At 40.4% G+C, this 23,989-nt stretch overlaps 1 protein-coding gene across 5 annotated transcripts in view; it reads left to right on the forward strand.

Moving 5' to 3' along the window:
* The window catches only part of CDC27 (cell division cycle 27), an 82,819-nt gene extending 59,698 nt beyond the window's left edge, over positions 1-23,121 (forward strand). For 4 of the 5 annotated variants that reach the window (XM_066363099.1, XM_066363102.1, XM_066363103.1 and 1 more), the window contains 5 exons: positions 275-392; positions 8,058-8,186; positions 16,378-16,452; positions 18,512-18,668; positions 20,141-23,121. In XM_066363099.1, the coding sequence (XP_066219196.1) occupies positions 275-392; positions 8,058-8,186; positions 16,378-16,452; positions 18,512-18,668; positions 20,141-20,223 (562 nt within the window). In that variant the 3' untranslated portion in view covers positions 20,224-23,121. Of the gene's footprint in view, positions 1-274; positions 393-8,057; positions 8,187-16,377; positions 16,453-18,492; positions 18,669-20,140 lie in introns of all 5 variants that reach the window. The other variant, XR_010748854.1, reaches the window with a different exon arrangement.
* The last annotated feature ends 868 nt before the right edge of the window (positions 23,122-23,989 follow it).

The following is a 23,989-nucleotide window of genomic DNA, read 5'->3' on the forward strand; positions in this document are numbered from 1 at the left end:
TTTCTTTTTTCCCCACATTGTCAAATTTTATCTGATTGATTTGATTTATTGTTTTTACTTGTAAATGTGACTTGTCTAAAATGCTTTGATGAAAGGGGCCCTCTTAGCACAGCAGGCCGCACGTCAATCTCATAAAATACTTTGATAATTATTCGATTTTTCTACTGGTTTATTAGATAGATTCCATACATAATTTTTTATTAGTTGAACTAAGTTAGCTGCCACAGTTTATATTACAATTTATATCCCTAATAATATACTTTTATATTTTCAGGTATGGTTTAGGAATGATTTATTACAAGCAAGAAAAATTCAGCCTTGCAGAAATGCATTTCCAGAAAGCACTTGATATCAATCCTCAAAGTTCAGTTTTACTTTGCCACATTGGAGTAGTAAGTAGCTTTCAAAAAATTGTTCGCTTTTGCCTGACCTGTGGTGGCGTGGTGGGTAAAGCGTCGACCTGGAACTCTGAGGTCACCGGTTTAAAGCCCTGGGCTTGCCTGGTCAAGGCACATATGGGAGTTGATGCTTCCTGATCCTCCCCATTCTCTCTCTCTCTCTCTCTCCTAAAATAAAGTCTTAAAAAATAAAAATTGCTTGCTTTTGAAATGTGTTATTGACTTACTAGCTCTAGTAGGAATTAGGGCTTTTTTCTTATCCTTGAAACAATATCCTGAGTTCTTTTACTTTTTCTTGGCATATGGAGAAATAACTGAAGTTCCTTCATGTTTTGGGCAGGTCACTTAGCTTCTCTGAGCTTCTATTTTATGAATGACAAATAATGCCACCTTTCCTATCATATAGGATTCTTACAAGGCTAACATGAGATACTTCATATTTTTAAAAGTACTTTCGCCTGACCTGTGGTGGTGCAGTGGGTAAAGCATTGACCTGGAATGCTGAGGTCTGTGGTTCAAAACCCTGGGCTTGTCTGGTCAAGGCACATATGGGAGTTGATGCTTCCTGCTCCCCACCCCACCCCCAACCTTCTCTCTCCTCTCTAAAATGAATAAACAAAATCTTTAAAACAATTACAAGAGAAGGACTTTAAAAAAACCAAATAAAAGTGCTCAAGTATGTTTAAAAAAAAAAAAAAAAAGGCAGGTACATTTCCATATCTATATTTAGCTCCTAAGTTAAGTAACTAATATTTTAAGGCAAATGGTTTCCTGTGTTTTAGTCTTTTAAGTTATATAGATATGTTAGAGCTAATTAATATTTTTATAAGGCAATGTGGACCACCAATTTTATGTTTATATTTTTTTAAATGTTTCTGAGCCTAACCAGTGGTGGCACAATGGATTGATGTTCGCCAGTTTAAGTGTGGGCTCACCCGGCTTGAGGTCGGGTTCACCAGATTGAGCACAGGGTCGCTAGCTTGAGCCCAAGGTCGCTGGCTTGAGTAGAGGGTCACTGACTCAGCTTGAGCCCCTGGTCAAGGCACATATGAGAAGCAATCAATGAACAACTGTAAGTTGATGCTTCTCATCTCTCTCCCTATCTCTCACGCTCTCTCTCTAGCTTAAAAAATATATATCTGGCCTGACCTGCAGTGGCGCAGTGGATAAAGCCTCGACCTGGAATGCTGAGGTCTCTGGTTCAAAACCCTGGGCTTACCTGGTCAAGGCACATATGGGAGTTGATGCTTCCTGCTGCTCCTCCCTTTCTCTCTCTAAAATGAATAAATAAATAAATAATTTTAAAAATAGCCTTGCTTTAAATATATAAATATCTCTCTCTCTCTCTCTCTCTCTCTCTCTCTCTCTCTCTCTGAAAATAAGTTATGCTTTGATAGGAGAAAAGGTATGTTTGCTTTTTAAAATCTTATGTATTGCCCTGGCCAGATGGCTTGGTTGATTCAAGCATCATCCTGAAGCACAGAGCTTGCCAGTTTGCTCTCTCTCTCTTTCTCTCTCTCAAATCAATACAATAAACATTAAAAGGCCCTGGCCAGTTGGCTCAGTGGTAGAGCGTCGGCCTGGCATGCAGGAGTCCCGGATTCAATTACCGGCCAGGGCACACAGAAGAAGCGCCCATCTGCTTCTCCACCCCTCCCCCTCTCCTTCCTCTCTGTCTCTCTCTTCCCCTCCCGCAGCCAAGGCTCCATTGGAGCAAAGTTGGCCCAGAGCTGAGGATGGCTCCGTGGCCTCTGCCTCAGGCGCTAGAATGGCTCTGGTTGCAACAGAGCAATGAGAGCAACGCCCCAGATGGGCAGAGCATTACACCCTGGTGGGCGTGCCGGGTGGATCCTGGTCAGGCGCATGCGGGAGTCTGACTGCCTCCCTGTTTCCAACTTCAGAAAAATACAAAAAAGGAAAGAAAAGAAAAAATTAAAAGAAAATCTCATGTATTTCTTTCTCGGTAAAAATAGTACCTGAAGATTTTGTTCTTGCCCTCTCACACACAACTCTCTCCTATCTTTCCCTTCCCCACCCCTTTATCTGTCAGCAAGTTTGGTTTTGTGGGAAGTGGCATATAATATGAGGAAATTATGTTCTTTGAGCATAATTTACTGTTCATTTTTGGGGAAGAATTCTAGTTCTTTATAATTTGCTTGGAAAAAATATTTTTTTTGAGAGGTGAGGAGGCAGAGACAGACTCCCACATGCGCCCCGACCGGGATCCACCTGGGAAGCCCCCTACTGGGTGATGCTCTGCCTGTCTGGGCTGCTGCTCCATTGCTCAACAACAAAGCTATTTCAGTGCCTGAGGGGAGGCCATGGAGCCACCCTCACTGCCCAGGGCCAACTTGGCTCAAACCATTCAAGCCATGACTGTGGGAGGGAAAGAGAGAGAGAGAGAGAGAAGTGGGATGGTGAGGAAGTAAGTGGTCACTTCTCCTGTGTTCCCTGAGCGGAAATATAACCTGGGACTTCCACATGCTGGACTGTTGCTCTACTGCTGAGCCAATCCGCCAGGGCAATTATCTTGAAAATTGACATTGTAACTTTTATAGTTACATGCTATACAAAAAATATATTGACTTAATTATTTTTGCCTCACCAGGCGGTTGTGCCGTGGATAGAGCGTCGGACTGGGATTCGGAGGACCCAGATTCGAGACCCCAAGGTCGCCAGCGTGAGCATGGGCTCATCTAGTTTGAGCAAAGCTCACCAGCTTGGACCCAAGGCTTGAGCAAGGGGTTATTCAGTCTGCTGTAGCCCCACAGTCAAGGCATATATGAGAAAGCAATCAATGAACAACTAAGGTGTTGCAATGAAAAACTAATGATTGATGCTTCTCATCTCTCTCCATTCCTGTCTGTCTGTCCCTATCTATCCCTCTCTCTGACTCACTGTCTGTCCCTGTAAAAAATAAATAAATTTATTTTTATGCCTGACCAGGCAGTGGCACAGTGGATAGAACGTCAGCCTGGGATGCTGAGGACCCAGGTTTGAAACTCCAAGGTCCCCAGCTTGAGTGTGGGCTCACCAGCTTGAGCGCAGGATCACTGGTTGCTGGCTTGAACCCAAGGTCACTGGCTCAGCTGGAGCGCCCCCCCCCCCAAGTCAAGGCACATGTGAGAAGGTAATCAATGAACAACTGAAGTGCCGCAACTATAATAAGATGATGCTTCTCATCTCCCTTCTTGTCCGTCTGTCCCTGTGTGTCCTTTTTTTTTTCTCTCTCTCTCTCCCCTCCTCTTATTCACTTTAAAAAAAAAAACTTTATTTTTACTAAGATGAGGAAATCAAACGAGTATCTTGATACCCTTTAGTAAAGGTGGATATTTTTTTAAAGTAGGCTTTCTTCTAAAGTTATTGTGGAAGAGATTGTTTTTAACATTTTGTGTGGCTTATTAGAAGTTTTCAGATATGAGAATATGCTTTTTGATCTTAGGGAACTAGTATTTAGGATTTAAGACATATGATCTGAGTATTTGGCCACATGTAATAACCTGCAAAGGTCATACCATAGATAAATTTAGCATCTAGGTGTTGCAGTACCTATTCTCACATTCTTGTTACAGTGATACTTTTTAAAGTGTCACAGTCACATCCATTCACTTCACTTTATTTTTAACATGTAAGGAGTAACATAGCAGAATAAGAGTATATATACATGATTGAACAGTGAGGCTTGGGGTTTTTTGTTGTTACTTAAAATAAATGGTTCATTTCCCAGTATTACAGATCATTGATTTTCAAATATGTAAGACAGAAGAATTATTTTTATTTATTTAAGGTTTATTTTATTGATTTTAGAGAAGGGAAGGGAGATAGCAGGAAAGAGACAGAAACATCTGTTTCTGTATGTGCCCTGACCAGGGATTGAACCAGCAAGCTTTGTGCTTCAGGATGATGCTCTAAAGCAAACCAATTATCTGGCCAAATGTTTTTTTTTTGTTTTTTTTATGTCCTTTGATTTATTATTTAGGATAAATAATTATTCTAGATAGAGTAATTTTGCTTTGCTAGATAGAGTAATTTTGTTTGTAGGTCCTTGCTTTTCATCACTGAATATTTCTTGCCAATCCCTGCTGGCCTACAAAGTTTCTTTTGAAATAAGCTGACAGTCTTATGGGAGCTCCCTTGTAGGTAACTAACTGCTTTTCTCTTGCTTCTTTTAAGATTCTCTCTTTGTGCCTGACCTGTGGTGGCGTAGTGGATAAAGCATCGACCTGAAATGTTGAGGTCACCTGCGGGCTTGCCTCGTCAAGGCACATATGGGAGTTGATGCTTCCTGTTCTCCCCCTTCTCGCTCTCTCTTCTCAGTCTAAAAATGAATAAACAAGACAATCTTTAAAAAAAAGATTCTCTCTTTGTACACTTTTGCGTAATTATGATGCATCTTGGTGTGGGCGTCTCTGGGTTCATCTTGTTTGGGACTCGCTGTGCTTCCTGGACTTGTTTATCTATTTCCTTCACCGGGTTAGGGAAGGCTTCTGTCATTATTTTTTCAAATAGGTTTTCAATTTCTTGCTTGCTCTCTTCTTTTAGCCACCCCATGATGCAAATGTTGGTACACCTGAAGTTGTCTCAGGTGCTCCTTAACACTATCTTCTTTTTTTTTTTCTTTTTTCTTTGTGCTGTTCTGATTGGGTGTTTTTTGTTTCCTTATATTCCAAATTGCTGATTTGATTTTCAGTTTCATGTACTTGATTGTTGATTCCCTATAAATTATTCTTCATTTCAGTTAGTTTACCCTTTATTTCTGACTGGTTCTTTTTCTTGGTTCCCATGTCCTTTTTTGTGCTATTGGAGTTCTCTCTAAGTTCAGTTACTCTTCCCCTAAGTTCTTTTTCTTTTTTTAAGGTTTTATTTATTCATTTTAGAAAGGTGAGGGGGTGGGAGAGAGAAGGGAAAGAAGTAGGAAGCATCAACTCCCATATGTGCCTTGACCAGGCAAGCCCAGGGTTTCGAACCGGCTACCTCAGCATTCCAGGTCAATGCTTTATCCACTGCACCACCACAGGTCAGGCACTTCTTCTTCCAAGTTAATTGAGCATCCTTACAAACAGTGTTTTGAACTCTGTATCTAGTAGATTGTTTATCTTTATTTTGTTTAGTTCTTTTTCTGGACTTTTATTTTGTTCTTTCATTTGGGATGTGTTTCTTTTGTCACCTCCCTGTATTTGTTTCTATGTATTAGGTAGAGCTGCTATGTCTCTTGGGCTTGGTAGAGTGGCCTAATGTAGTAGGTGTTCTTTAGGGTCCGGTGGCACAACCTCCCTGATCACCCAAGCTGTGCATTTGAGGTATGCAACCCTTCAACCCTGGTGGGCCATCTACACCCTTCTGTTGTAGTTGAGCCTCGATTGCTGTTGGCACATCAATGGGACAGATTTACCCCCCAGGCCCATTGGCTGTAAGGAGTGGTTATAACCATCAACCACCATAGAGAATCAGCTGTGCAGGGGCCCACCCACAGAGTAGGGCTTTGGTCCCCACTGAGTCTGCTCCTTGAATGTGTTGCCATGGAGGTGACTGGTCTGAAGCTCTCAACTGGGTGTGTTGGTTCTGGGGCTTCTCAGGAGGTGCAGGTCAAGGTCAGGTGCCACCTATATTCTGCCCAGCCCACCTAGATTGAGCTACAGAGCAATCTGAAGGTGGCTGATACCTGTGTTGGGCTTAGAGGTGCCCAGAAGATGCCAAGCTGTGAATTACTGCTAGAGGAATGGGGCACACTGAGGCCAGATGCTGCTTTTTAAGAGATTTTAGGAAAGTCTGAAGTCTGAGCCAAGACAGGCATTCGTACGGGATAGCCACTGTAAACAGGTTAGGTGGACCGGCAAGTTTGGTGGGTCAGGTTCTTGTGGCATCACCAGGGTGGGGCAAATGGTAACAAATAGGTTGAGTGAGACTCAAATATGGCACCCACCTGCCAGCTCTGTGGGGAAATGCTCATTTAAGGAACAATGACATCTGCCAGCACTTTTGTCTGGGAGAAAGCTGTCCCCCCCAGTTCTTGCTCTGATGCCAGACAATTCAGTTTCTCTCTATACATCTCTGGTATCTTTGGAGCTGTTTATTCCTGTGTTGAAGCCCAGAGGGAGTAAATCAGAGTATGTCTGTGTGTGGGCCCTTTAAAAGGAACTACCTGGGACTGCAACAGCCTTCTTTCTGACTCAGCCTCAATTCCTGGTGGTTTTTGCAGCCAGAAGTTATGGGGACTTTTCTTCCCAGCCCTGGAATCCTGAGCTTGGGGAGTTGGTATGGGCCTGGGATGCCTTGCTTGCTCCTCAGAGAATCTTGGTGATTGAGATATTCCTCCCAATTTTATCCACCACACATGGATGTGGGACCAGCCCATTCTGTCTCTCTGTCCCTCATACCCCAGTCTTTTTTTTTTTTTTTTTTTACAGAGACAGAGAGTGAGTCAGAGAGAGGGATAGACAGGGACAGACAGACAGGAACGGAGAGAGATGAGAAACATCAATCATTAGTTTTTCATTGCGCATTGCAACACCTTAGTTGTTCATTGATTGCTTTCTCATATGTGCCTTGACCGCGGGCCCTCAGCAGACTGAGTAACCCCTTGCTGGAGCCAGTGATCTTGGGTTCAAGCTGGTGAGCTTTTGCTCAAACCGGATGAGCCCACGCTTAAGCTGGCAACCATGGGGTCTCAAACCTGGGTCCGCTGCATCCCAGTTCGATGCTCTATCCACTATGCCACCTCCTGGTCAGGCCATACCCCAGTCTTGATGGCTTCTTTTAAATACCTAGTTGTAGGATTTCTATTCAGCTAGATTTCAGACTCTTCTTAATGATGGTTCTCTAGTTTAGTTGTAATTTCTTTTTTAATTTTTTTATTTATTTACTCTTTTTTTAGATTTTTTTTATTTATTTATTTTTATTAGAGGGGGGGAGAGATAGAGAGAGGGAGAAATAGAGAAAGAACAGGGGGAGGAGCAGGAAGCATCAACTCCCATATGTGCCTTGACCAGGCAAGCCCAGGGTTTTGAACCAGCGACCTCAGCATTCCAGGTCGACGCTTTATCCACTGCGCCACCACAGGTCAGGCCTTAGTTGTAATTTTGATATGGTTGTAGGAGGATACAAGGACTGCATTTACCTATGCCTTCCTGGTCGGAAGTCTAGGGGTTTTTTGAACAGTTTTAGAAAGTCTACTAAAAGGACCATAATAGACCTGTTGGAATGTATTACTTAGCTAAATAGTACAGATTTTCTTGTGAAGGGAAAAAAACAAGGTTTTTCTTGTCTTTTAGATGTAAAAGTAACTAAATGTCTTCTCTAAAGTTGGAATCTTGATTATCATTATGGATACATAATGGTGAATTGTGTGCCAGAGGACCTAGGTTCTATCCCAGAGCAAGTTATTTAACTTAACATCTCTAGAGTTAGTATTCTCATCTTTAAAGTAAAGCAATTGAATTAGAGCAGGAAGAGATTTTATAGATAATCAAGTTTGTTAATCAAGTTTGGTAATCAGTTACTAAATCTACTTAACCTAGTGAACAATCCTGTGAGACCGTGCAATCTTATCTCTAGTAGTTTTATTATCTTTTTTTGTTGGTTTTGAGTCACATTATTTGGTTCTCACCTTTCTTTATAAAAATCAAAAGAATACATTAATAGGACCTTTATTTCTTACAGGTTCAACATGCACTGAAAAAATCTGAGAAGGCTTTGGATACCCTCAACAAAGCCATTGTTATTGATCCTAAGAACCCTCTATGCAAATTTCACAGAGCCTCAGTTTTATTTGCAAATGAAAAATATAAGGTGAGAAATATGTATCTTAACGGTCTTCAAGTTTATATTGCTTAAGAAGTTTTGCCCCCTTTTTTAATTCAACAAAAGTTTATTTATACTTTAATTTTTATCTCAGTTCATTTTCCCTGTTTCAAAAACTATTAATTTCATTGTCTTTGTGATTTCGTTTGTGAAATACTCATAGGAAGAATGCATGTGTGACTATGTAGGAATATGTGGTTATCCCCTGTAAAGACTGCATATGTAGAAAGGCAGTTTCCATCAGGGAGTTATCTTAAAAATAAGACCTAAACCATAAACCTAGGACCAAAATATGTGAACAGGTGACAAATGTATATGCGTTATTCAACAAATATTTATTGAGTACCTATTACAGGTCAGACACTAAGCAACCACATCTCCTCTCTTGGAGAAGCTTTCCATCTAGTTCTGTAAGGAGAGCAATCAAATAATCACAAAAATAATACATGTTGAACACATAAAGGAAAAGTATAGTGATATAACATGAGCTTATAACAGGGAGACTGGGTCTAGTCTGATGTGTTTCTCTCTCTTTTCACTCTGTGTTCAAATTATGAAGCTGTAGCCTGAAAAAAGGTATTGAAGAAAGGAGATCAGTAAAGCTGAGAAAGAAAAGAGACCAAGTGACATGGGGTTTTTGTTATCATTTTCTCAATCATAAGCATGTATACAAAGTGGGGTTTTTTTGGTTTTTTTTTTCTTTTCAGGGTTTTGATTTGAAATTCAAGTTACTTTTTAAAAAAATTCAGGTTACTTTTTTAATACATTCAGGCTCTTACTAAAAGGAGTAAAATTTTACTAAAAAGAATCTTAAATAATTTTAAGTTGAAGAACTTGGGTCAAGTAACTCATTTTAGAATTTAGTATATTCTTTCCCTTAATTTTTTCAAGATTATTGAAACTATATAAAGGAATCCAATTTATAATTTATTCTTTGTCTTTATTCAGTAATTCTAGTTTTACTCTGTTTTTCTTTCTGAAGAAGTGGTATCTAGTCCTACTGTTTTTGTCCTTTTAATACAGCTTCTTTTAAATCTAATGATCACTTTTCAACTTTTAACTTACTCTTTGAGGTACTACAATTATAACTCAACATTTGTTTTCATGTTTTTTGCTTCACTGTACTTCTTTAGATATGTGGTCAAACTCTTCAATTCAAGGAATTTATTCAACTTATTCTTAAAACCATTTTAATGCCAACACACCTAATAGGTATGCTATATAAATTATCCCTGTACTTGCTTCAGGAAGCCCAAGTTCTGATCTGACCTATTGTCCAAGCTGTAAGGGTCATAACCAGTTTTGAGTACCAGCTTGGGGCCTGACTAAATTATAACACCTACTTTAATGCATGGATTAGATATAGGTATATCTAACACACCTACATTAAAATAACGTAAAAGGGCCATAAGAAAAGTTACTGATTGCCTCTGAAATGCCTTGACTCCAAAATGAAAATCAAATAGTGTCGGCGTGCTACCTCAATCTCTCTGACAAAACATTGCTAACCACCACCCTATTTAATGTGTTGTATTAGTGTCTAATCATGGAAGTCTTGAGTCTTTTATGGCAAAAAAATGAGACCTCTAATGCTGTTAGACACTGTTTGTCATGAGTGGAGGGGGGCGTGATAGATGCATAAAATTTTAATAACAATTTTAATAAGTTCTCATGGAAAGAAAACTGTGGCCCTGTTCGGTTAGCTCAGTGGTAGAGTGTCGGCCCAGTGTGTGGATGTCCCGGGTTCAATTCCCGGTCAAGGTACACAGGAGAAGCATCTCCACCCCTCTTCCTCTTCTCTCGCTCTCTCTCTCCCTCTCCCTCTACCTCCCTCTCTCCTCTCCCTCTCTCTCTACCTCCCCCACACTCCTGCAGCCATGGCTCAATTGGAGTGAGTTGGCCCTGGGCACTGAGGATGACTCCTGGTCTCTGTCTCAGGCACTAAGAAGAGTTCAGTTGCTGAGCAACAGAGCAACAGCCCCAGATGGGCAGAGCATCGCCCCCTAGTGGGCTTGCTAGGTGGATCCTGGTTGGACCACATGTGGGAGTCTTATCTCTGCCTCCCATCCTCTCACTGAATAAAAAAGAGAGAAAATCGTGTGTTATGGAGCAGTCGAGAAGGATTGGGGTGCATCGTTCTGATTACAATTTCTATAAAGCAGTGGTTCTCAAAGATGGTCTGGGAAATTTAGAGGTCCCTAAAAATCCTTTCAGGATGTTCATATGGTCAAAACTATTTTCATAAAAATATTTAATGTTATTTGCCTTTTCACTATCATTATCTCACAAATGTACAGTGGAATTTTCCAAAAGCTACATGATGTAATATAACTCATCTTCTGTTAACCAGAGATTTGGCAAAATGTTAAGCAATGCTGCTCTTTTCACTGACTTACTGTTATGAAAAATAGTTATTTTTCATTAAAAAAAAAAAATTACCGCCTGACCAGGCGGTGGTGCAGTGGATAGAGCGTCGGACTGGGATGCAGAGGACCCGGGTTCGAGACCCCGAGGTCGCCAGCTTGAGTGCGGGCTCATCTGGTTTGAGGAAAAAGCCCACCAGCTTGAACCCAAGGTCGCTGGCTCCAGCAAGGGGTTACTCGGTCTGCTGAAGGCCACGGTCAAGGCACATATGAGAAAGCAATCAATGAACAACTAAGGTGTTGCAACGCGCAATGAAAAACTAATGATTGATGCTTCTCATCTCTCTCCATTTCTGTCTGTCTGTCCCTGTCTATCCCTCTCTCTGACTCACTCTCTGTCTCTGTAAAAAAAATAATAATAAATAAAAAAATTAAAAAAAAATTACCTATTAATATGTAATGGTCTTCTTAGGACCTTTAAATTAATAATGGATAAATGAAAATTTTAGTATCTGATATGGTAGGTATTAATAGCTATAACCCACATTAGCAAAAACTTTGGGTTACTCAGTAAGCTTTAAGTGTATAAAGAAGTCTGGAGACCAAAAAAGGTGAGAGCTGCTGCTTTGCAGTATTAAAATCAATCTCAGGCTTCTTCATTGTAATACACAGTAATGTTTGATAGCTGTAACTGAGTGTTCCTAAGTAACTAATATCCATGATCACAGATCTTTTATTTTGATATTCTATTTCAAGTATATTTTATTTTATTTATTTTTTATATTTTATGTATATTTTATAACATTAACACTATGAAAGGTATAAAGAACAGTCTACCTTATAGAATGTTTATACATAATAAATCTTTCATTTCCTGACATGCAGATATGATTCTCAGACACATTCAGCCTGGCAGTTCCTTGAGTTTATTTCTCTTGGGTTGCCAACAGTAAGGAAGAAGGTAAGGTGTTAAGGATACACCAGAGCCCCCTACATATATTTGTGTATAAAACAGCATTTTTTTTTCCCACAAATACACTGCCTATGAAGTATGTATGTGTTGCCTCCACTTTTTGATTCCTCTTTATTGAGAAAGTTTAGGCCCTGGCCGGTTGGCTCAGTGGTAGAGCATCAGCCTGGCGTGCGGGAGTCCCGGGTTCGATTCCTGGCCAGGGCACACAGGAGAAGTGCCTGTCTGCTTCTCCACCCCTCCCCCTCTCCCTCTTCTCTGTCTCTCTCTTCCCTTCCCACAGCCGAGGCTCCATTGGAGCAAAGTTGGCCCGGGCGCAGAGGATGGCTCTGTGGCCTCTGCCTCAGGCGCTAGAATGGCTCTGATTGCAGCAGAGCGATGCCCAAGATGGGCAGAGCGTCGCCCTATGGTGGGCGTGCCGGGTGGATCCCGGTCGGGCGCATGCGGGAGTCTGTCTGACTGCCTCCCCGTTTCCAACTTAAGAAAAATACACAAAAAAAGAAAGTTTCAGTTATTACTGTAATAATGAATCCCTATGAACCTACCACTCAGCTACTTTCACACTACTTTACACAAAAAAGATTTTAAATAAATCTTATATTTTAGATAATGCCGATTAAAAACTTACAAAAGCCAAGAAATTACATTTGACTTTAGGTTTAAGGGAAAGGTGCATATGTAAAATGTTTAGAATTGAAATAGAATTAATTTCTTATTCTTTATAGCAGCAGTTCTCAACCTGTGGGTCGTGACCCCGGCGGGGGTCGAACAACCAAAATACAGGGGTCGCCTAAAGCCATCGGAAAATACATTGTGTCCCCGGCAGGGGTCAAATGACCAAAACACAGAGGTCGCCTAAAGCCATCGGAAATACATATTTTATTTAAAACTGTATTGTAGGTCCTGGCCGGTTGGCTCAGCAGTAGAGCGTCGGCCTGGCGTGCGGGGGGACCCGGGTTCGATTCCCAGCCAGGGCACGCAGGAGAAGCGCCCATTTGCTTCTCCACCCCCCCTCTTCCTTCCTTCCTCTCTGTCTGTCTCTTCCCCTCCCGCAGCCAAGGCTCCATTGGAGCAAAGATGGCCAGGGTGCTGGGGATGGCTCCTTGGCCTCTGCCCGGGGCGCTGGAGTGGCTCTGGTTGTGGCAGAGCGACGCCCTGGAGGGGCAGAGCATTGCCCCTGGTGGGCGTGCCGGGTGGATCCCGGTCGGGTGCATGTGGAAGTCTGTCTGACTGTCTCTCCCCATTTCCAGCTTCAGAAAAATACAAAAAAAAGAAAATTAAAAAAAATAAAAATAAAAATAAAAATGTATTGTATAATAAATATGTATTTTCCGATGGCTTTAGGCGACCCCTGTGTTTTGGTCGTTCGACCCCCGCCAGGGCCGCGACCCACAGGTTGAGAACCGCTGCTTTATAGCCTTTTTAGAGCAATAAAAATCTTATACAGGCCCTGGCCAGTTGGCTCAGCGATAGAGCGTCGGCCTGGCGTGCGGGGGACCCGGGTTCGATTCCCGGCCAGGGCACATAGGAGAAGCGCCCATTTGCTTCTCGACCCCTGTGTTTTGGTTGTTCGACCCCCGCCGGGGTCACGACCCATAGGTTGAGAACTGCTGCTATAAATTCCCTTATGTTATTAAATTCCTTAGTCCTCTGATACCTTTCCTAACCAACTATCTTTGAATACTGCTTTATTTGTTTATATCTTTGTAGGTTGTTATTTTTTTAATGAAAGTAATGTGCTTGTTACAAAAATTTCAAATACTATAAATAATACAAAGTTGAATATGCCTCATAAGCTTACTCTCCAGAGAGGAGCACTATTAACTGCTCAGAACATATATCTTTGTATATTTTTTAATTGCAACAATGTAGACTTATACTATTGTGATGGGCAGAACAGTGGCCCCCCAAGAATGTCCATGCCCTAATCTTGGATACCTGTGAATATGTTACCTTACATGACAAAAAAGACTGCAGATGTGATTGAGTTGGGGAAAGTATGCTGGATAATTTAGATGGGCCCAATCTAATCCTAGCTGTAGTCAGAGCCAGCATGAGACCGACTCAACCTGCCTCTGCTGCCTTTAAAATGGAAGAAGGAAGCAACAGATTAAGGAATGTGGGCAGTTTATAGATGCAGAGAAAGGCATGGAAACAGATTCCCTCCAGAAAAGAAGGCAGTCATGCCAACACCTTGGTTTTAGCCCAGTAAGACTCATATTGGACTTCTAACTCTAAGAATTATGATAAAAGATGCCTTATTTTAAGCCATCAAATTTGTGGTGATTTGTTATAGTAATAGGAAACTAATGCAGTTCTACAACTTTCTTTTTTCCCTTAACACTTTTGTGACTAGATATTTAGTAATGTGTCTTTTTCTTTTCTGAAGTTAGAAGCTGGGAGGCAGTCAGACTGACTCCCACATGTGCCCGACCATGATCCACCCAGCATGCCCACCAGGAGGCGATGCTCTGCCCATCTGGGGTGATTTTCCGTTGCAGCCAGAGCCATTCTAGTGCCTGAGGCAGAGGCCATGGAGCCATCCTCAGTGCCCAGGCCAACTTTGCTGCAGTGGAGCCTTGGCTGTGGAAGGGAAAGAGAGAGAGAAAGAGAGAGAGAGACAGGAGAGGGGGAAGGCTTGGAGAAGCGGATGGGTGCTTCTCCTGTGTGCCCTGGCCGGGAATCGAACCCAGGACTTCCACATGCCGGGTCGACGCTCTACCACTGAGACAACCAGCCAGGGCCATGTCTTTTTTTTTTTTTTAACCCAACTTACTTTAGATTTTATTTTACTTCAAAGAGGTATTAGAGAAAAAAATAAAAAATGCAGATAGATAAACATCTGTGGATATTGAAGGAAAATAAAGAGTAATGTTTATAATGTTAGAAAATTCAAAAAGTAGAGAAAGCTACCAGGAAAAAATAAAAGGTTTCCCCCTCCCTAATCTCCTTAATCATCCTGTCCCTAAAGATATTTGGGGGTATATATGTATTGATTTCTGCCAAAAATATAAAAATTATGCTTATGCTCATATAAATGAATTTATAAAATATTTATGCAAATAATATCCATATAATTGTATTTGTGTGTGATATATATGTTTTCTAACAAAATAGTACTGTACAGCCCTGGCCAACTGGCTCAGTGGTAGAGCCTCGGTCTGGTGTGTGGAAGTCCCGGGTTCAATTCCTGGCCAGGGCACACAGGAGAAGCGCCCACCTGCTTCTCCACCCTTCCCCCCTCTCCTTTCTCTCTGTTTCTCTCTTCCCTCCTGCAGCCAAGGCTCCATTGGAGCAAAAGTTGGCCCAGGTGCTGAGGATGGCTCCATGGCCTCCACCTTAGGCGCTAGAATGGCTCTGATTGCAGTGGAGCAACACCCCAGATGGGCAGAGCATCGCCCCTTGGTGGGCATGTCGGGTGGATCCCTATCGGGTGCATGCAGGAGTCTGTCTGTCTGCCTCCCCGCTTCTCACTATGGGGGGAAAATAGTACTATACATACTCTTACATCTTGTTTTTGCTATTTTTTAAAAAACTTACAATTGAATACCTACAGATAGATATAGTTTCATAGAGGATGGACTGTAATTTATTTAACTTACTAGGCAGTGATTAGATATACCTTGATTACCTCTAGTGTTTGCAATAGCATGTTGGGTTGCATATTCTTATAAAGAGGACTTAGTGAACTTTTTTGAGTGTATCCCTAGAACAAATTCTTAGCAGTGGGATTGCTGAATCAATGATTACGTGCAATTTTTAACTTCATAGGCCATATTAAATTGTCCTCACAGTTTGCATCAATTTACATTTCTTCCTTCAGTGATAAAAATATCTGATTTTCCTCACTTGTGGTAACTTTATGTAACATTGAACTATTTTTATTTTTGTCCATTTTTAGGTAAAATGGACAATATATCATTTGGGATGCTAGTTTTATTTTTAATTATCATATTTCTTTAAATATAAATTTTAATTCTCCTTTCTCCTCAATCTCCTACCCTTGTAGCAATGGTCAAAAGATTACTAGACAGCTTTAATTCAATGCAGAGGGTTAACTTTGAGATTCTTCATCATAATTTAAAATGACAGGTTGATATTCAAAGCTTAGTGCTTGTGTAAGGGAGAAGGCCTATTAATGGAACTGTGGAATTGTTTTGTTTTCAAAACACAATGTGATGGGCCCTGGCCGGTTGGCTCAGTGGTAGAGCATCGGCCTGGCGTGCAGAAGTCCCGGGTTTGATTCCCGGCCAGGGCACACAGGAGAAGCGCCCATCTGCTTCTCCACCCCTCCCCCTCTCCTTCCTCTCTCTCTCTCTCTCTTCCCCTCCCGCAGCGAGGCTCCATTGGAGCAAAGATGGCCCGGGTGCTGGGGATGGCTCCTTGGCCTCTGCCCCAGACGCTAGAGTGGCTCTGGTCGCAACGGAGCAACGCCCCGGAGGGGCAGAGCATCGCCCCCTGGTGGGCGTGCCGGGTGGATCCCGGTCGGGCGCATGCGGGAGTCTGTCTGACTGTCTCTCCCTGTTTCCAGCTTCAGAAAAATACAAAAAAAAAACCCACAATGTGATGGAACATTGTCATTTTAAATAAATAGTGACAAAAGTAAGGGTTGTCACCACCTGTGTGTGTTTTTAGTATATTCTGGTAAATTCCCATCATTTCTTAGTTCCTGTTGTCATAAGTATATTTCATTTAATTTTATTTTCACAACAAGGAGAGTTAAGACAATAAGGAAGTATATTTACTGAGATCTGTCTAGTAATTGAAATGATTTGGGAAATCAAATAACATTTGGTAGTCAAAATCTAAAAATGTGCTACTGTTGTTTTCCTTTGCTTTTTTTCAGTCTGCTTTACAAGAACTTGAAGAATTGAAACAAATTGTTCCCAAAGAATCCCTTGTGTATTTCTTAATAGGAAAGGTAAAGATTGGGGCCATGGATCTAAACTATGTTTTTCATCACAAATGTTAACTTTTAGAGAATAAATATAATACTGTGCAACATTGATGCAGCAAATTCAACTAGAGTTCTGAACTGAATGCTCTGGAAATAAAGAATGGATTTAGTTTTTCGTTTTGGGGGGGGGAGTTTAGCGAGAGAGAGAGAGAGAGAGATGAGAAGCATCAACTCAGTTTTGGTACCTTAGTTGTTCATTGATTGCTTTCCTATGTGCCTTGACCAGGGGGCTCCAGCTGAGCAAGTGACCCCTTGCTTAAGTCAACCATGGGGAAGCCAGCAACCTCACACTCAAGCTTGTGAGCCTGTGCTCAGGGCAGTGACCTTGGGGTTACGAACTTGGGTCCTCAGTGTCACATGCCAGTGCTCTGTGCACTGTCCCTCCTCCTTGTCAGACAAGAATGGATGTTGTTTTAACACTTAAGAAGATAATACCCTAAAGAAGAGGCAAGAACACACATCCCATAATGCTAATCCTACTATGGCTTTAGAAGTATATTAGCATTTGCAGCCAATGGCCAGTAATATGTTCATAAGCTGAGACTGCCTTATGGAAAGCCCTTAGCTTCCAATTAGCAAAGAAATACTTACCAAAAGGAGAAAATTAATTGGCAGTACATACTAGGCTTTCAGATGCCAGTTGGTTAAGGTAGTTGGTAACAGTGGACAGATGTTGAGAGTTGATATAACTATTTTAAAGCAGTGTAGGCCTGACCTGTGGTGGCACAGTGGATAAAGTATCAACCTGGAATGCTGAGGTCACTGTTTCAAACCCCCAGGCTTGGCCTGATCAAGGTACATACGGGAATTGATGCTTCTTGTTCCTCCCCCCCTTCTCTCTGTCTTTTACTCTCCCCTCTCTAAAATGAATAAAAATAAAATCTTTAAAATCAGTGTAGCCCTGGATGGTTGGCTTGGTAGATAGAGTGTCGGCTCAGCATGGGGACATCCTGGGTTCAATCCCTATCAGGACACACATGAGAAGTGACCATCTGCTTCTCTTCCCCTCCTTCTCCCCTTTCTCTCTCTCTTCCACTCTTGCAGCCTGTGGCTTGATTGGTTCAGACATCTGTCCTAGGCACTAGGAATCATTCAGTTAGTCCGAGCGCTGGCCCCAGACAGGGGTTGTCAAGTAGATCCCAGTCAGGGTGCAGGTGGGAATCTCTCTCCATCTCCTATCACTTAAAAAAAACAAAAAACAAATTGTAAACGAATGCTAATCAAGCAGTTTATAGTCCATTTCTTCCATTATCATTGTTCTATTCAGAGTGAGGTTTTATTGGAATCTCAAGCAATATAGACAAGGAATTCTAAAAATAATATCTGAATATATTGAAAGTTACTCAAACCCTGGCCAGATAGGTCGGTTAGTTAGAGCAGTGATCCTCAACCCCCGGGCCGTGGACCAGTACTGGTCCGTGGGCCATTTGGTACTGGTCCACAGAGAAAGAATAAATAACTTACATTATTTCTGTTTTATTTATATTTAAGTCTGAACGATGTTTTATTTTTTAAAAATGACCAGATTCCCTCTGTTACATCGTCTAAGACTCACTCTTGACGCTTCTCTCGGTCACGTGATACATTTATCAGTCCCATCCTAAAAGCCAGTCCGTGAAAATATTTCCTGACATTAAACTGGTCCGTGGCCCAAAAAAGGTTGGGGACCACTGAGTTAGAGCATTGTCCCAGTATGCAGAGGTTGCCAGTTCCATCCCCAGTCAGGGCACATGTGGAAACATGGATGTTTCTGTCTCTGTCTCCCTCCCTTCCTCTCTCCCTAAAATCAGTAAATAAACATTTAAAAAAGAAGAAAGGAACTCAAAAGTTTGCATGAGTTCTTGTCCTACTCATCGAAATGGGGTTTTTTGTTGTTGTTTTTCTTTTTTTAATTTTAATGGCGTGACATTGACAAAATGGGTTTTTAGATAAAATTGATTTTAGATAATCATATTAATGTTTAGGATTTTATAGTTGAAGCTCACAACTTAATGAAAAATGTAGTTCTGCTGTTTATTTTTAGGTTTACAAGAAGTTAGGTCAGACTCACCTTGCCCTGATGAATTTCTCTTGGGCTATGGATTTAGATCCTAAAGGAGCCAATAACCAGATTAAAGAGGCAATTGATAAGCGCTACCTTCCAGATGATGAGGAGCCAATAACCCAAGAAGAACAGATCAGTGAGTATCACCTATATGAATTAGGTTTGTCTGTGGTTACTCAAAACCAAAGAGCCCTGGCCGGTTGGCTCAGCGGTAGAGCGTCGGCCTGGCGTGCGGGGGACCCGGGTTCGATTCCCGGCCAGGGCACATAGGAGAAGCGCCCATTTGCTTCTCCACCCCCCCCTTCCTCTCTGTCTCTCTCTTCCCCTCCCGCAGCCAAGGCTCCATTGGAGCAAAGATGGCCTGGGCGCTGGGGATGGCTCCTTGGCCTCTGCCCCAGGCTCTAGAGTGGCTCTGGTCACGGCAGAGCGACGCCCCTGGTGGGCGTGCCGGGTGGATCCTGGTCGGGTGCATGTGGGAGTCTGTCTGACTGTCTCTCCCCGTTTCCAGCTTCAGAAAAATAAATTAATTAAAAAAAAAAAAAAAAAACCAAAGAACTAGTGAAATGCCACACCAGAGTTAGGTAAGATGGACCAGATGTTTCTTTAATTTTATTTTTCTAATCATGCTATATTCTTTATAACAAATGGAATTTTAGGGAAATTTAATGGGGTGATAAAATAAGAAAGTACATATGGAGTCAGGTAACTAACTTCAATTTTGATTGAAGTGTGCTGTGTGACTTTGACATATTCATTGCTGATTTTTACCTAGGCTAATCTACTTTGTAGGAATGTAGTGGGGGGGGAGATAATAGATATGTTGAAAACATTTTAAGTGCTAAGCAAATGAATAATTTGTGCACATTTTAAGTTATGGACAGATCTGTCATAGTGGTGATTCAAATTCTGTATAGCTCTGGCAAATCCGAAATCCAAGTATATTCTTTGATTTATTGAGATATATATATATATTATCAATAAATATATATATTAAGGGTCAAGAAAAGAAGAGGGAACAAAGAATTATAGTTTAAGTCAGTAAATACTTTATCCCTAAACGGAGTGTATATCTTAAAATAACTAGTGAGAACCAAGCCTTAATGTGTCGATATTTTTTAATAAGAGATTTTAATAACTTCTGATGAGGTTAAACTAAGACGTTAACCTTTGTTCCAGAAAACTTGGTTATAAGGTTTTAATTAAAATTAATATGTTTTAAATCCCAATAACCCTTTTTAAACTGAATGTTAAATTTTGTATTTCTGTGGACTAGCAGGGACTATCCCTAAAGTGGAGGAAATGTCCATCTTTTTTTTTTTTAATGCCTCAGAAAACTAGTTCTAATTCCTAGGGTAGGAATAAGGAATTCATTATGGAGAGGCAGTTTTAGTAGTCAAAACTCTAATAAAAGTTTAACGCAATAAACTAATCTCTCAGACCTTGCTGTAAAATAAGGAACTTGAATTACATTCTGTTGAAGGATGTGAGGATTTTTAAGGGCCTATTATGTAAGGTCTTCTTTCTCTGAATACAAGTTTTTCTTACTTGTTTACGTGAAGCAACAAGAAATATTTACCAGACACCTTACTGTGGACTTTTGTTTTTAAGTGGGAACAGATGAATCCCAGGAGAGCAGCATGACAGATGCGGACGACACACAACTTCATGCGGCTGAAAGTGATGAATTTTAACTTCTGGAAATCAGACTTTTCAACTGGATGTGTGACTAGTGCTGACATATTTCTTGTCCCTCCATATACTGAGTCTTCACTCCTGAGCCGGCAGTGTCATCATTCATTACTTACACCATGAGTGTACCACTTTCACTGGACCCTGACTGTACACAGAATGAAAGGCAGTGCAATATTTAGCTGCTAACAAGACTGGCTCTTTCACCAGTATGAATGACAATTTAAGGGGGTAGGGTGGGGAACTTGCTTTTTTCTTTAATCTCCCTTTGTTGGAAAGCTATCATGGAAGGAAGAGTTACATTTTATCTTGAAGGAACAATTAGATACAGAAAATAGTGATGAACCAAAATTTCTTGGTCATTTTTTCACAAATTTTTTTATTTGGTTCTTTTCCTGATAAACAGAATGATTGACCTTCATTTCTAGGTTCTTCAAGAATGGTGTTAGCAAGTGCCAGATGTAACAATAAAAGACATTGCCTATAATAGAATAACTTGATTGCCAAGGAATGTAAATTACCTTAAACTTGCAGTGTCTCCTGTAAACAAATGTTGAGCTTATTGGGACTCGTGTAGGAATCAAATATCCCTCCATACAGTGTACACTTATTCTTGGCAAGAATGCTTTAATGTCTAACCAAGAATTTTAATTTATTCATCTTTCTTTAAAGTGTTGATCATTGTTGTGTTGGTATTGCAATCTTTAAAGTTGGTCCTTACCATATTGCCTCTTCTCTGAACTCTGTGGGATCACCTTTAACATTCAGAGATGATGGAGTGGTTGCCACTGAAAAGCCAAAACCAGACCCTTCACAACCATTGAAGTTCACTGTAGTAGGCACAGTGAGAACACTAAAGTACAGAGACTTTCCAAGATCATGACAGTGGCAGTCAGAATCGTACCATAGCCTTGAATCTGTGTTTGTTCAGACAGCGTCCCTTTGACTTCACTAAGCATTTCAGCAGGTGCAAGGGTGCTTATTCCCCTTTGGCTGAGGTCGTTTCCATTCTTTCTGCCTCTCTCTGCTTCAGATTGTTTTCAGTAATGTGAATCATCAAAATGTTTACTGAGAGTGATTGGGTTTAGGAGATTGGGAATTTTTAGCTGCAAAAAAAAAAAGTTCTTATGAAGGAGGTGTGTTCTCTCCTGTGTTTGTCATAATGTAGGTTGGTGTCTGGGGAATGGCCACAATTTTAAAGATCTAATTATGCGTAATAAAATGGGAATTATTGGAATTTCACAATAACAGATTTAAAGTCTTAAATTGTGTATCTCCTTTATTGTAATGTATTGAAATTTTTAGAGAAACTTTAGTTGTTAACATTTTATTAAGTGCCAATGTCAGAATATAACAAATTATAGTTTCTTATGAATGACAGACCTACAGTTATTATTTTGGATTATTTGATGAAGGATGAATTTATCTACTGGTTACCTGTATTAGTCAAGCTGTGAAAATGAGGTGGATTACAGAAGATGTGAAAAAAATTTAGACTGTAGACTCAGTAATTTTCTGTCATTTACTATTAATCTGCTCACTTAAATGTGGATTAGATACTGTTATAAATTAATTCAAGTCAGAGTCTTAGATTAGGTATTGGGTACCAGAGAGGTATTTAAAAAACATTTCTTACCAAAATCTATGTGTATGTGCTGCCTAAAAAAAAAATGTATAAGAAAAGGGAAAGGTTGGGAGTAAATGCATGTCATTAAAAATTCTCAAAGGCCAGGACTTGGATTCTAACAAATACTCCTTTTTATTATCTATTAGTTCTGTATTATTTAATTTCATAATCTTTTATTTTTTAAATTGGAAATCATAAGCCAGCTGCGTAGCAGTATCAAATACATAGTTTCATAGAAAACTTCAACCTGAGCTCCCTGTTACAAATAAGCCTAGAGAAAGGTAAGCTCAGAAAAATAATTTGTTTATATATAATTAGTTATTCTTTTATAGTAGGAACTTATGTCCTGTGCCAGAGGTGAGAGAGAGTCTTTCTGGTACTAATTTTGAGACCAAGAATAAACGGATAGTTGTGGAAGGCACACTGTGGCAATGGTTGATTGAGGAACACTCAGTCCAGGCTTGGCCTGATTTTTTCTTCACACTTACTTTCAAAGTCATTTCGGTATTTAAAGCCTTATTACCGACCTAGTAACTGTTCCCGTTCTCTCTCCTTTTTTTCCTGTATGGAATGGGGATCAAACAACCAGAAGAGAACATACATTTTGATAAAGCAAAATGTTTGCTTCAAATTTCAGAAGTTACTTTGAAGGAAATTAAAAATACTAAATACTTTGGCATCTTTTTTTCCTAAGCTTTTCATACACACATACACATATAATCACACACACAACTTTGTTCAGAAGTAATGTTGTGACATTGGATGTTTTTCACCCTTAGAAGTGGTTCTTAACCCTGGAATTTTAATAGGTGGAAATATTTTTTCCAGAGAACAATGATACCCAAAATAATGAAAGGTGGTCCCTACATTTTCTGTATTTCATTACTTTAAATTTTTTATTTTTTCCAAGAACTGCAAGTAACATTTGAACCATGCTGCTGTTGTACCTTAAACAAAACTCAGTGATAACCAGAATTTAGTCTATTAAAAATGCTCTTTTTGAAGAAAAAAGTTTGAAAGTCTCTGATTAGCCAGAGTATAATATGGGTCTTCACTGAGAAGTATAGTGACCCGTTTTCTTTGTGAAAACCTGGAAAAATGCAAGTTTGGGTGTGATATATGTGTTCTATTTGCATTGAAACAATGTAATTTTGTGTCTTCTTTTTGCTTTTCCTGACTTATTTCAGAAATTGTACAGTCTTGGGGGGGGAGTCTTTTGTTAATATATTTGCAATTCATTAAAGGATATGGAAAATCCAAATAAATTACTTTTGAAAGCAATTTATAATCAAGTTGTTAAAGCTATATAAGAGCTGTGCAATCTATTTTTATAGTAAAGCACAGCATAATAGTGAAAGATTACAGTTTTATGTCTACAGAAGTCTAGGGCACTGTTTCTTTAATTTTTTTCTTTTACTTATGCCCTCTTTAATATATATTTTTAAATGAACATTTTTTATTACTTGGAATTTCAAAGTAAATGTGATGAAAATGGTAATTTTCAAAATACATATTCAAACTGTTGAAGCCCTTGACAGCAGCTGCTATTTTGCAAGTCAAATGCTTATTCTTTAATCATGTATGCTATCTGGGATTCCTTTAAAAGGGATACAAGCTGTTTTGTTCCACTTGACCAAGCGGTGGTGCAGGGGGTGCAGGGGATAGAGCGCTGCCCTGGGATGTTGAGGACTCAGGTTCGAAACCCCAAGGTTGCCAGCTTGAGCATGGGATCATAGACATGAGCCCAAAGGTTGCTGGCTTGAACAAGGGATCACTGGCTTGGCTGGAGCACCCTCCCACTTCACCACCCCCATCAAGGCACATATGAGAAAGTAATCTATGAACAACGAAGGTGCCACAACTATGAGTTGATGCTTCTCATCTCTTTATCAAAAAAAAAAAAAAAATTTTTTTTGTTCCAATTAGAATCCATTTTAAAAATCAAGATCTGAAAGAAATACACTATAGAAGCTAAATTTTACTGTAGTTTGGTATCTTGGAGAAAGTGGAGAGAGCTGAAGGGTTTTGTTCAGACATGAAGAAAGAGACACACATGAAATAGGATGAGCTGGGTAGATGAGAGGGAACCAGAGTTCATAGCCTTCCCTAGGACCTGCCAGTGATCATCAGCTGGACAAGGA

This window comes from Saccopteryx leptura, chromosome 2 (genome assembly GCF_036850995.1).
Source record: "Saccopteryx leptura isolate mSacLep1 chromosome 2, mSacLep1_pri_phased_curated, whole genome shotgun sequence".
Lineage (NCBI taxonomy): Eukaryota > Metazoa > Chordata > Mammalia > Chiroptera > Emballonuridae > Saccopteryx > Saccopteryx leptura.